General features: G+C 52.1%; 1 protein-coding gene and 1 long non-coding RNA gene across 2 annotated transcripts; both read left to right on the top strand.

Annotated features, from left to right (window-relative positions):
- The first annotated feature begins 5,424 nt into the window (after window positions 1–5,424).
- LOC118974572 (uncharacterized) lies at window positions 5,425–6,774 on the top strand. Its single transcript, XR_005063929.1, has 3 exons — window positions 5,425–5,505; window positions 6,420–6,597; window positions 6,684–6,774. It is a non-coding gene; the product is annotated as an uncharacterized LOC118974572 (long non-coding RNA).
- Window positions 6,775–6,985: 211 nt separating this feature from the next.
- LOC118974571 (adhesion G protein-coupled receptor E2-like) lies at window positions 6,986–13,817 on the top strand (the record flags this gene model as incomplete). The annotated part of the gene is given in 10 exon segments (XM_037028070.1): window positions 6,986–7,174; window positions 9,074–9,173; window positions 9,310–9,356; window positions 9,442–9,519; window positions 10,435–10,612; window positions 10,699–10,805; window positions 10,950–11,189; window positions 11,780–11,956; window positions 13,119–13,317; window positions 13,583–13,817. Coding segments are annotated over 10 exon segments (1,550 nt in total), but the record flags the coding sequence as incomplete, so codon positions are not given.
- Window positions 13,818–14,117: the final 300 nt, after the last annotated feature.

Here is a 14,117-nt window from a genome sequence, read left to right as displayed (position 1 = left end):
TTAGCAATACACTGTGGGGGAAAGAACAGGGGAAACTTGTTAAATAGTACAATATTACCAGCCAGGACTAAGAAACCTGTACAGAAAGGGGAGGAATACAAATATATTATTAAAATAAAAAAAAGAAGTGAGAAGAATGCAAAAAAATAATAATACACCTATGCAGCAACTTGAGGCTTCTCTGCTATAGGAAAGTGAAATTTGTCTATGTGTCACTATTGTTGAGATGCCCCCTCTTTAGGTCCCAGTATGGTCCTTTCGCAGTTCCCAGTTATTTGTGTCTCTTGTGTGTAAAAGAAAACTAAGCAACAAACAAACAAACAATCTAACACACACACACACTCACACTCACACACGCACAAAAAGTCAGGAGAAAGGAGGAAGAAGCAAAAAGTTTGGGAAGAAAGGAAGAAGGACTAAAAATCGGACAAAAAGAAAAATGAGGGACAAAGTATTGAAAGATAGAGCAACAATACAGTTTAAAAAATATAAGGTTACTTAAAAAAAGAAGTTGCAAAAAAAATCTTCCTTATTGGGATTCAAACTGTCCAAATGGATTTTTCTGGTTGCAGCAGGACCTCTCTGTGGGCTAGGATGCAGGCGTGAACCCTCGCGCACCCTCTTGCGCGGGTGGAAGACAGGCGGGTGGAAGACAGGATTGGGATATGGGCGTTTGCACCCCCGGCAGGCTGCGTGGGTCCCACGGTATCTGGCACTGTCCTTCTCAGTCCCATGGCGGGACCGAAGGCTCCCGCCCCTCCCCTGGATGGCTGCTGGGTTGGTTAGGCCCTGAGGCAAGTTGCTGTCACAGAACACCTCAGTTCACTTTCCAATAGAGATTTCTCCACAAAGCCTGCCTCTCAGCCCAGCCCAATCCCCCAAAAACTGGCAACGACAGTGTCCTTCTCAAATCCCCCGGGCTGGCGGGCTGGTGGGCTGGCGGGTTGACGACCACAGAGTCCACAGTTGAACAGGGTTCTCCACCCCTGCCACCCTTTACGTAAACTTAAGCCCACAGGTCTCTGCCTGGTGTTGCCCAGCCTTGCCTAGACGGGGAGGGAGGGAGTCAGTTCTCTTTCACGGACCCTGTAGCAGGCCCACAGCTCCCACGGAGTCTGTTGTAGACCCACTGGGTGCTGGGCTTCCGGAGTTCCCTCCACCACAGGCGCCTCGGCACTGGATCCAGACCAGGGCCTCTGTTTCCCACCGATGCCACTAGGCACCGGCAGAGATCGCCTGCCACTTCTCGTCAGTACTCACGCACCGCTGAGGTCGCCTGCCACCTCCTATTGTCCGCACTCAATTATCAGGCCTTGGGCGCAGGCCACCACGGGCGCCGCTGCTTTTGTCCTCGCCTTCCAGAGTCCTCACCAACCTGCAGCTGCCTGGTACCTCCGTCACACTCTCTGGTCTCTTATTTTCATAAATGCTGGGGAATTGTTGGTTGATTTTGCTGTTGTTCAGTAGATCCGCCTGGATTTTCTACCAGGTGCAGGGGAGCTGGATTCCCTTCATGCTACTCTGTCGCCATCTTAATCTCTCTCTCTGAATTCTTGTTCCTTCATTCTGTTCTGCTTGAATATTAGTTCCTTCCTTCTGTTCCAAACCATCAATTGGAGTCCTTCTTGCCTTCCCGTCACTGTTGGTTCCCTGTATATTTTTCTTTATTTTACTTTTCATAGCCTTCACTTTCCCCCTCTATTTTGTGACCATACTCAACCATTTCTATGAGCATCCTGATTACCAGTGTTTTGAACTGTGCATCTGATAGGTTGGCTACCTCATCATTGCTGACGTGTCTTTTTCTAGACCTTTGATCTGTGCTTTCATTTGGGCCATATTTTTTTTTTTTTGTCTCAGAGTGCCTGTTACATAGCAAGGGGCAGAGCTTTAGGTATTCACCAGGGTGGGGCAACCCACATGGCCATGTTATGGTGCTGTATGTGAGGGAGGGGTCAGAGAGGGAAAAATGTGCTTGCTGGAAGTGGCTTTCAGTTACTTCTTCTGCTACCCACAACCAAATTGTGCTCTCCTGGTTCTGATTCTCAGGTGAGTGGGTTTGTGTACATTCTAGGATCCAGTGGACTTCTCCAGGCACTCTTGTGTGATGGTGAGTGTTTCTCCTGCTGTTCTGTCAACTCCCACAGGTTTTTTTAGTAAGAGGTTCTGAGGATTTATTTCCCTGCGCTGGAACCCTGGGTTGCGCAATCTGTCTCACTTACTAGTTGTTCCTCCTGGTTTATCCTCACATGAACATGGTACTACCTGCTCTGCCAGCTACTGCCTCTCCTGGGTCTTCCCATCACTACCTGGCCCATGCCAGTTTACCAGCTGCCACCTTGTGTGTGTCCTCTCTGCCCTGGCTGCTTGTATCTGCCCGTCTCTGCCCCTCCTACCAGTCTGGATGAATGTTCTGTTTTTCTTTAACTCCTACCAGTCTGTTCTTTAACTCCTCGGTTGTCGTACTTCCATACAGTTTGATTTTCTGTCAGTTCTGGTTGTTTTTAGTTTTTAAACTTGGAAGTATTTATTTTGGTTGTGTGAGGAGGGTCAAGGTATATACCTATGCCTCATCTTGGCTAGAAGTCAGGTGAAGTTCTTAACAAAATATGTATTAGCTTTTCAGGTGTGTCCTTCAATATGTTGATTCATCAAAATGTGTGTATAGAGGAGTTGGTGTTACTCTCTAGTTAGTTTTATTTTCAAAGGAGTTCACTGAAGAGGGACCAGGACTAAGGATAGTATGCCTGGGATGGTCTGGAATGTGCAAACCATTTGCCCCTAAGTGTTCTTGGTTAGTGGAAATAACACTATGATTTATTAGCTGGTTGTACATTGCTCAAATTGTTTGGCCTTGTTTGATTTTATTTTGCCTCAGTTTCTCTTATTCCATTTAAGGAATTTCCCTAGCTTCTTACTGCCATATGTTAACACTTGCTGACCCTTCATTTCTCTGTTCCAGTGCTGTGTATCTTGCTGGTTCTGTCAGAAGATTGACCCCAGAACACCAGAGGTGAGTCTGCTGGGAGTAACTCAATCCACAACCAGAGTCCCAGCCCTCACCTGTACCTCTCAGCCCAGGCAGGAGAAAGGCCTGTTGCAGGGGGAAGCTCAGGGTTGCCTCACCCAACACTCCTCCCCAGCCCCTTTCTCAGCCTCATCTTGTGACTGTAGTCTCCATCCCCACAGCCTCTGCCTCCATGGCCTGTGCTCGCTGGTGCCCTCCACACTCCACATGTTTCAATGCCACTGCCTGTAGCTGCCTTCTGGGATTCCTCTCTTCATCTGGGGAGACCATCACCGACCCCTCAGACACCTGTGATGGTATGGAGGCTTGGGGGGTGGAGGGCCCAGTAGAGACATGAATGGTGGTTGGGGGCCTCAGCCTTTGTCCTCAGACCATCATCAAAAACAGAGAAAAGAGAAAGGAAAAGATACAAAGGTGAAAAATGAGAAGTGAATAAATGTGGCTTCCTAAAGAGAGAGGAGCTAGGTCTCCATGAGTCTGGAATCTGTGCCTAGTTTATCTTACCAGGCCTGAAGCAGGGGATGCAGAGCTTCCTCCTTTCTGGGAGGAGCAGGTGAACAGGGAAGGGGCTTCAGGCATCTGTGGGAGCAGATGGGACCAGCAGTGGTCAGGCAGAAGCCAGGACTTGCCCAGAGAGAGGGAGTTAGTACAGAATACAGAGAGGGGAGGAGGCTGGGCAGAGGATCCTGGATTCTGAGCAGGGTCCACAAGCCCACCTGGCTGAAGAGAGGAGAGCCTGAATCTATGGTCCCAGCCCCCTCCCTTTGGCCCTGCATGCAGAAGGGAGGTGGCAGAGCCTCCTGATGGGAGGGAAGGGGGCACCTGCACCCACACCTGCCTGGAGCCCAGTGGGAGAGCTGTATCCACCACACTACTGGTCCACAGGGTCCTCGGTGGGTGGATGTTATGCCCCAAATATGTGGCTTGGCCAGAGGGCAGAGGAAATTAGAAAAAGGTTCCTCATCTCCAGGTGGACAGAGTGTGTTTGGGGAGTGGAGAGTGAGCTGATCTCTAGCCCCCATTTGCCTGCTTGGCTGGACACCCTCGTGCAGGGACACCCTGCACCACTACCCATGGTGGCCGTGGATTGTGCTCGATGTGCCTGGACTGAGGCAAGCCCTTCGGCACAGGTGGTGGTTGTGGGGAGTGAGGAGATGTGCTGCTGTGTGAGGAAGGGGCCAGGGCTGAGAGCAAGGCCTGGAGCTGCTGGGTGGAGACACGCTGAACAAGAGTGAGGGGGACCTCAAGGGAGAGAGCAGCCTGCTGGTTTGGATCAGGACCTGCCGTCTGAGGGCCTAGCTTTGTAGTGGGCTCAGCTGGGCCATCTGCCCGCCTCGGCGTTCCATCCTTTGCCCACCTGAGGGCCTGTCTACTCATGTCATGGCCCATGAGGCCTGCTTTGAGAAGGACCCAGGCCACTTCCTCGGCTGCTTGCCCCACTTTCTTCAGGCATCAACAGGCCCTTCCAGGCACCTACCTGGTCTCCCAGCCTCTGTGAACCCTGGGGCTCAGAACCCTCTGCAGAGGCCATTTCCAGAAGTTTGGAATGACTGTGAAGGTTTGGAGTCAGATCCCACACACACTCCAAAGGTCACAAGTGACACAGTCTGATCACACACTCAGTGGCACCCATAGGATCCCAGCAGAATGAATGCTGGGCATGCCCTGCTGTCCCTGCATTAGTTCTTTTGAGGCTAAATGGGAGAAGGCCTGGGGGATCCTGAGGAAGGAGCTGGGGTATCCAGGGAAAGGCTCCTGGGGAACCCAGGCAGCAGTCAATCACTAACTGGGATGAAGATATTTCAATGCCTCACAGCCTGTGCATCTGTGTGGAGCTCACCTGCTACATGTCAGGCCTCTGCACACTTCCCACAGTCCCTGAATCTGCCACACAGGGGCCTGCAGTCAACAGGTGTCATCACCTCCAGCCAAGGGGGGAGTGTACGAGACACTTACATGAGGAAGCAGGGCACAAGGAGGAGAGGGGCCTGATGCGGCTGGGACAGGCAGGGCCTGACTCCCCTCTTCAAGTTCCCAGATGTGGATGAGTGCAGCTCCAGGGAGCATCAGTGTGACAACTCCACCTTCCGCATCAACACTCTGGGCTCATACGTGTGCCACTGCCTCCCAGGCTTGGTGCCCAAACCCAGATTCCCTAATAAACAAAGGACTCCCCAGTGTGAAGGAACCTGACCTGACCCTAGATCCCGCCTCCAACACACACAGACATCCTCTCACCTAATGAGCCTCTGTTCTGTGCCCTGCAGTGATCTCCCGCCCCACCTGGACCCCTCCCCCTGGAATCAAGCCCCAGTTGAGTGACTCCAGCGGGGACTGCTCCCCGTGCTGCTCCCCCACCACAGGTGAGCCTTCCTGACCCTTTCTCTCCTATCTCTCAGAGCCTGTCCCACTTCTGTGGAAAAGTCCAGGATCTGGGCAGAGACTTCAGGCCTGCCTTGGCCAAGGACACCATCAAGGTAAGGGCTGGACCTGGGGGGACCCCACCACAGTGTGGGGTTGGCTGGGGATGCTTCTGGGTGAGTATAGGCAGCCCAAACAAGGGCCTCTGATTGGAGAAACTTATGTGGCTGTGTGCACAGCATACACACCCCATCGATATTCCCATCTCACAAACACAGATGTACAGCCCCCACCATTCCTGGATCACCCAATGGCTGGGGAAGGGCCCTCACATGCACACTCACACTCAAGAGGGATCTAATGGCTATAGCAAGGGAAGATGTTGCCTCCAGAGCTGAGCCACAAAGGTTCCATTCCTCCCCACCACCCCACACGCACATTTCTGCTTGTGACCTCAGGCAAGTGACTACCCCTGTGTGGGGCTCAATCTCCTACTTCATTCAGCAGTTGTGAAGGGTTAAGTGAACTAAGAGAGGGCTCAGAGATTCCTGCCCAGCACACAGCATTAGAGGTATGTTTTAGCATATGCACTTAGCCTGGCAGAAATATATGAGCCCTGTATGTCTGTTTGAATTTTCCAGTAGCTTTATTTAAAAAAAAAAGTACAGGTAAACAAGTGAAATTAATGTGAAGGTTGCATTAACCCAATAGATTTGAAATATTACCACATCAACATGGCACCACACGTGGCTCATGGCGACTGTCCTGGACAGTGCAGACTGAGAATAGTCCCTGGCAGAATGTCAGGGACTGGTAAATGTTAAGAGCCATTGTTTCAGGTGCTCACAGGCATCCACTCACCCCACTACTTGTCTTCTGGCTACTGCTGAGTCTGGATGATTCCCCCCTGCCCATCCCCCAGGCACCCTGGATGGTTCTCTGATGTGTCCCCTTGTGAGGGAGTGAGATCAGGATTTTTGAGAAGTTCCTGTGGTGCAGTGACCCAGTAGCTGTCACACCTCACCCCCAGTATGTCATCAAGGCATTGGATGAGCTACTGGATGTCCCTGGGGACTTGGAGGCCCTGACCCTGCCTGACAGATAACGTGTGGCCACCTACCTGCTGTTGTACCCGGAAGAAGTCCTGAGGACCCTGGCCACAGCCATACCTGAACCCTCCTTCACCTACCATTCCCCTTCAGTCACAGGTGAGACCTCTTCCTGCCCTGCCTTGCCCCAGCCCTGGGACCCACCCTGCAACTGGAGCCCCCAGTCACTGCCCCTCTCCCCTCAGAGCTGTCTCTGGTGATCCAGGAGCAAGGGAATGGAACCATCACCCTGGGCCAGAGCCATGCACGGATGCAGCTGAACTGGGCTGGGCTGTTGGAATCGGGGAGCCGGGTAACAGCAGGGAGTGGAAGAGGGAGCCAGGGAGAGGGAAGAAAGAGCTGGGTGTAGCTAGGGGTGAGGTTCCAAACACGCAACAATTGGAAATGCTGAATTTATACTTCTTAGGAGGGAGGAGGGAGGGTAGAAGGGATCCAGCTAGTCTGTCCCTCAGGCCCCACCCGGGCAGGCTTATTCTCCAGCCACAACATGCAGAAATTGCTGGCTAATGCTTCACTGAAGCTGGACCCTGAGAAGAAAGCCCAGCTGGAAAACACACATGGAGGTCCTGTTGGTGGTGGCCAGCCCAGGCTACTGTCTGCTGTCAACATGGTCTTTCTGAGCAGCAAGAACATGGAGAAACTAGGCTCTACTGTCAACTTCTCCATCTCCTACTCTGTGAGTCCTTGGGTGGGGAAGGAAGATAAGCACCACTGCTCACCCCATAGGCAATGTCATGGTGGTCCCACCACAGTCTCCATTTCTCCATCTCCACCCATTCTGCTGCTTCCTTTATGTACCCCAGGGCCTTTGCTCTTCTTGTGCTCTCTGACTTGGACAGCTTTCCCTCACATGACTCAGCCCTTTCCCTGTTTCTTGTCTTTGTTCTAAAGCCACCTTCTCTATTAGGCCCTCCCTGACCTCCTTATTTAAACTTACAATCTGTAATCAATTATGCCCTACCTTTCTCCATTCCTGCTCCTTTCTTTTNCCTAAAGAGAGAGGAGCTAGGTCTCCATGAGTCTGGAATCTGTGCCTAGTTTATCTTACCAGGCCTGAAGCAGGGGATGCAGAGCTTCCTCCTTTCTGGGAGGAGCAGGTGAACAGGGAAGGGGCTTCAGGCATCTGTGGGAGCAGATGGGACCAGCAGTGGTCAGGCAGAAGCCAGGACTTGCCCAGAGAGAGGGAGTTAGTACAGAATACAGAGAGGGGAGGAGGCTGGGCAGAGGATCCTGGATTCTGAGCAGGGTCCACAAGCCCACCTGGCTGAAGAGAGGAGAGCCTGAATCCATGGTCCCAGCCCCCTCCCTTTGGCCCTGCATGCAGAAGGGAGGTGGCAGAGCCTCCTGATGGGAGGGAAGGGGGCACCTGCACCCACACCTGCCTGGAGCCCAGTGGGAGAGCTGTATCCACCACACTACTGGTCCACAGGGTCCTCGGTGGGTGGATGTTATGCCCCAAATATGTGGCTTGGCCAGAGGGCAGAGGAAATTAGAAAAAGGTTCCTCATCTCCAGGTGGACAGAGTGTGTTTGGGGAGTGGAGAGTGAGCTGATCTCTAGCCCCCATTTGCCTGCTTGGCTGGACACCCTCGTGCAGGGACACCCTGCACCACTACCCATGGTGGCCGTGGATTGTGCTCGATGTGCCTGGACTGAGGCAAGCCCTTCGGCACAGGTGGTGGTTGTGGGGAGTGAGGAGATGTGCTGCTGTGTGAGGAAGGGGCCAGGGCTGAGAGCAAGGCCTGGAGCTGCTGGGTGGAGACACGCTGAACAAGAGTGAGGGGGACCTCAAGGGAGAGAGCAGCCTGCTGGTTTGGATCAGGACCTGCCGTCTGAGGGCCTAGCTTTGTAATGGGCTCAGCTGGGCCATCTGCCCGCCTCGGCGTTCCATCCTTTGCCCACCTGAGGGCCTGTCTACTCATGTCATGGCCCGTGAGGCCTGCTTTGAGCAGGACCCAGGCCACTTCCTCGGCTGCTTGCCCCACTTTCTTCAGGCATCAACAGGCCCTTCCAGGCACCTACCTGGTCTCCCAGCCTCTGTGAACCCTGGGGCTCAGAACCCTCTGCAGAGGACATTTCCAGAAGTTTGGAATGACTGTGAAGGTTTGGAGTCAGATCCCACACACACTCCAAAGGTCACAAGTGACACAGTCTGATCACACACTCAGTGGCACCCATAGGATCCCAGCAGAATGAATGCTGGGCATGCCCTGCTGTCCCTGCATTAGTTCTTTTGAGGCTAAATGGGAGAAGGCCTGGGGGATCCTGAGGAAGGAGCTGGGGTATCCAGGGAAAGGCTCCTGGGGAACCCAGGCAGCAGTCAATCACTAACTGGGATGAAGATATTTCAATGCCTCACAGCCTGTGCATCTGTGTGGAGCTCACCTGCTACATGTCAGGCCTCTGCACACTTCCCACAGTCCCTGAATTTGCCACACAGGGGCCTGCAGTCAACAGGTGTCATCACCTCCAGCCAAGGGGGGAGTGTACGAGACACTTACATGAGGAAGCAGGGCACAAGGAGGAGAGGGGCCTGATGCGGCTGGGACAGGCAGGGCCTGACTCCCCTCTTCAAGTTCCCAGATGTGGATGAGTGCAGCTCCAGGGAGCATCAGTGTGACAACTCCACCTTCCGCATCAACACTCTGGGCTCATACGTGTGCCACTGCCTCCCAGGCTTGGTGCCCAAACCCAGATTCCCTAATAAACAAAGGACTCCCCAGTGTGAAGGAACCTGACCTGACCCTAGATCCCGCCTCCAACACACACAGACATCCTCTCACCTAATGAGCCTCTGTTCTGTGCCCTGCAGTGATCTCCCGCCCCACCTGGACCCCTCCCCCTGGAATCAAGCCCCAGTTGAGTGACTCCAGCGGGGACTGCTCCCCGTGCTGCTCCCCCACCACAGGTGAGCCTTCCTGACCCTTTCTCTCCTATCTCTCAGAGCCTGTCCCACTTCTGTGGAAAAGTCCAGGATCTGGGCAGAGACTTCAGGCCTGCCTTGGCCAAGGACACCATCAAGGTAAGGGCTGGACCTGGGGGGACCCCACCACAGTGTGGGGTTGGCTGGGGATGCTTCTGGGTGAGTATAGGCAGCCCAAACAAGGGCCTCTGATTGGAGAAACTTATGTGGCTGTGTGCACAGCATACACACCCCATCGATATTCCCATCTCACAAACACAGATGTACAGCCCCCACCATTCCTGGATCACCCAATGGCTGGGGAAGGGCCCTCACATGCACACTCACACTCAAGAGGGATCTAATGGCTATAGCAAGGGAAGATGTTGCCTCCAGAGCTGAGCCACAAAGGTTCCATTCCTCCCCACCACCCCACACGCACATTTCTGCTTGTGACCTCAGGCAAGTGACTACCCCTGTGTGGGGCTCAATCTCCTACTTCATTCAGCAGTTGTGAAGGGTTAAGTGAACTAAGAGAGGGCTCAGAGATTCCTGCCCAGCACACAGCATTAGAGGTATGTTTTAGCATATGCACTTAGCCTGGCAGAAATATATGAGCCCTGTATGTCTGTTTGAATTTTCCAGTAGCTTTATTTAAAAAAAAAAAGTACAGGTAAACAAGTGAAATTAATGTGAAGGTTGCATTAACCCAATAGATTTGAAATATTACCACATCAACATGGCACCACACGTGGCTCATGGCGACTGTCCTGGACAGTGCAGACTGAGAATAGTCCCTGGCAGAATGTCAGGGACTGGTAAATGTTAAGAGCCATTGTTTCAGGTGCTCACAGGCATCCACTCACCCCACTACTTGTCTTCTGGCTACTGCTGAGTCTGGATGATTCCCCCCTGCCCATCCCCCAGGCACCCTGGATGGTTCTCTGATGTGTCCCCTTGTGAGGGAGTGAGATCAGGATTTTTGAGAGGTTCCTGTGGTGCAGTGACCCAGTAGCTGTCACACCTCACCCCCAGTATGTCATCAAGGCATTGGATGAGCTACTGGATGTCCCTGGGGACTTGGAGGCCCTGACCCTGCCTGACAGATAACGTGTGGCCACCTACCTGCTGTTGTACCCGGAAGAAGTCCTGAGGACCCTGGCCACAGCCATACCTGAACCCTCCTTCACCTACCATTCCCCTTCAGTCACAGGTGAGACCTCTTCCTGCCCTGCCTTGCCCCAGCCCTGGGACCCACCCTGCAACTGGAGCCCCCAGTCACTGCCCCTCTCCCCTCAGAGCTGTCTCTGGTGATCCAGGAGCAAGGGAATGGAACCATCACCCTGGGCCAGAGCCATGCACGGATGCAGCTGAACTGGGCTGGGCTGTTGGAATCGGGGAGCCGGGTAACAGCAGGGAGTGGAAGAGGGAGCCAGGGAGAGGGAAGAAAGAGCTGGGTGTAGCTAGGGGTGAGGTTCCAAACACGCAACAATTGGAAATGCTGAATTTATACTTCTTAGGAGGGAGGAGGGAGGGTAGAAGGCATCCAGCTAGTCTGTCCCTCAGGCCCCACCCAGGCAGGCTTATTCTCCAGCCACAACATGCAGAAATTGCTGGCTAATGCTTCACTGAAGCTGGACCCTGAGAAGAAAGCCCAGCTGGAAAACACACATGGAGGTCCTGTTGGTGGTGGCCAGCCCAGGCTACTGTCTGCTGTCAACATGGTCTTTCTGAGCAGCAAGAACATGGAGAAACTAGGCTCTACTGTCAACTTCTCCATCTCCTACTCTGTGAGTCCTTGGGTGGGGAAGGAAGATAAGCACCACTGCTCACCCCATAGGCAATGTCATGGTGGTCCCACCACAGTCTCCATTTCTCCATCTCCACCCATTCTGCTGCTTCCTTTATGTACCCCAGGGCCTTTGCTCTTCTTGTGCTCTCTGACTTGGACAGCTTTCCCTCACATGACTCAGCCCTTTCCCTGTTTCTTGTCTTTGTTCTAAAGCCACCTTCTCTATTAGGCCCTCCCTGACCTCCTTATTTAAACTTACAATCTGTAATCAATTATGCCCTACCTTTCTCCATTCCTGCTCCTTTCTTTTTAAAAAAATAGTGCTGATAACTTTTTACTACACTATCTAGTTTACTTATTTATTAGGTTTGCTATATATTTTACCTGTCTCCCCATGAGCACATCAGCCCCGCAAGAGCAGGGACTTGTGTCTGCTCTGTTCTGTACTGTGCCCCTGGCTGGCACACACAGTAGGTGCTCAGTAAATACTTGTCAATGCAAAGCAGCCCTTTCTTAGACCCAGCCCAAACTCAGAACCCAAGAGCGAGCTCTAGGCTAACATCTCTGACCACTCCAACCTGCCCACAGGAGGAGGAGCCCCGGTCACGGCAGGAGCTAATCTGTGCCTTCTGGAAGGGTGATGACAGTGGCGGGTACTGGGCCACCACAGGCTGCTGGAAGGTGGGAAGCAGGAATGGCATCACCACCTGCCAATGCAGCCACCTGAGCAGTTTTGCTATCCTCATGGCCCACTATGATGTGGAGGTGAGCAGTCCAGGGCCGCCCTCAAAACCCACAGATAAAAGGCCAGCTCAGCTGAGACAAGCAGCTGGTTCTTGATGATATGCCCAGCTGGTTCCGGATGGTTGCATAGGCCAGGTGGGCCCATGCTGCATCTCTCCCACCCAGTCCCCTCTCTGGGACCCACAGGCCACCTCCCCATGACCCAACAATTAAGCATTGTGGCCTGATGCCAGAGGCCCTATTCCAGCTAGTGCCCCTTGACCACCCATGCCTGAGCATGCTCACTTGCAGGGAGCAGGTCCTGAGAGAGCTAAGCAAGAGCCTGACCAAGGGGCCATCAATCTTCAGCACAACTACAGGAGTAGGGAAGTAATGCAGTCTGCCCGGGCTTGGCCCTGCCTGCTCCTCCCTATTCCAGGGCTAATAGCTCCACACTGGGTCATCACACTTGATTCTTTGTGGTACTCTCATGAACATATTCAATTAAGTTTAAAAAGCAAATGAAACAAACTGTCAATACTATGTTAAACATTTTACCTCCATTTTAAAAATCATTTTCACATTTCTGTTTTTCTCTCCTGCCTCTTTCTTTCTGTCACTTACACTATAATTAATATTTTTATTCTCTTCACAGATTCAAGATGATTTGAAAAAAGAGGCAGGAGAAATTTTAATCTTTAGAAACAAAGGCATCAGAGCATAGTACTTTTTTTTCTTAAACCAAGGATCTCATCGTGAGGAAGAGGTGTTCCAGGGATGAGGTGAGTGAGTCTGGGGTGAGGAGTTTATCTCTGGACATCCAGTCTCCAGGAACAGAGTCAGTCACACAGCAACCCAAAGCTGTGCACCCCTGTGACCCTCACATGGTCCCCTACCACTTAATCATGCCCAGAAGTCTAAGGAAAATGAACCCTGTGAATTTCAAGGCTTGGTCTTGAGTGAGGACTCTCCCATATGTCAGTGTTTCCAGGATCTGAATTAATCAGTGCAGAATCCCAGAAAATTCTAAAGTATCCATAAATATCACAAATTTCTCTGGTTCTGTCCCTATTCCTAACTTTTCTGTATACTCTCCGGCCCCCCGCCTCCCCCCCCAAGAAAGAGAGAAAACTGTAAATGGTGGAAGTCTTATTGCCTCAGAGCAGGACAGTGTGACTGGGATTTCCTGTTTGCTGGGTCCCAGGAGGAGGATCCCGCCCTGGCTGTGATCACCTATGTGGGGCTGAGCCTCTCTCTGCTGTGCCTCCTCCTGGTGGCCCTCACCTTCCTGCTGTGCAAAGCCATCCAGAACACCAGCACCGCCCTCCACCTGCAGCTCTGCATCTGCCTCTTCCTGGCCCACCTACTCTTCCTCATGGCCATCGACAGAACAGAGCCCAGGGTACTGATGCTGTCCCAAAGGACCCTCTGACCTGTCATAGAATGTGGAGTTCAGGGTGCCATCTGTAACCCCTTAATAAAATGTCCTTGGGTTCTGGGAAGGTTAGAGGGAAGGTTCACACTGACTGACCCAACTAGCAGAGACACTCTCTTTTGACAATTCCTTCATATATAACAGAGGTCTTCCCAAAGGCAAGGCATAGGACAGGTCCTGGGGCCATGCTCCTTCTGACAATCCTACCTGGTGACTCTGACTGCTCCCCCTGATGCTGAGTGCCATCATCACAGGTGCCTTACACTACCTCTACCTGGCCTCCTTCACCTGGATGCTGCTGGAGGGCCTGCACCTCTTCCTCACTTCACACAACCTGATGGTGGTCAACTACTCCAGTGTGAGCAGGTTCATGAAGAAGTTCATGTTCTTGGTGGGCTACGGAGTCCCAGCTGTCATTGTGTCCATCTCTGCTGCGTCCAGGCCTCACCTTTACGGAACAGCTGCTCGGTAAGGGCAGATTTTGACTTCTTTATCTTCTTCACCATGTCCCTGGCCTTTGTAAAACCAATGTAGCATTTGATTATGTCAGATCATATTAATAGAGACAACAAGTGTTACTTCTTAGAGCATCTTTCTGTTGGCTATTTATAATAATAAGGAAGATGTCTTCAAACCTCTCCTTGAAATAACAGAAGTGTAATTTAAAATAGTGCTTTGATTATCATTATCAACAATTTAACTTTCCTCTTTATCCAAATCCTATAAGATACTCCAATTTTATATATGGTAAAGTAGAGATGATTTAAA

This window comes from Sturnira hondurensis, unplaced genomic scaffold, assembly GCF_014824575.4.
Source record: "Sturnira hondurensis isolate 20B ecotype Veracruz unplaced genomic scaffold, ASM1482457v3 Scaffold0019436, whole genome shotgun sequence".
NCBI lineage: Eukaryota > Metazoa > Chordata > Mammalia > Chiroptera > Phyllostomidae > Sturnira > Sturnira hondurensis.
Note: the sequence above shows the minus strand (reverse complement) of the source record. Positions and strands in the feature narration are given on the sequence as shown.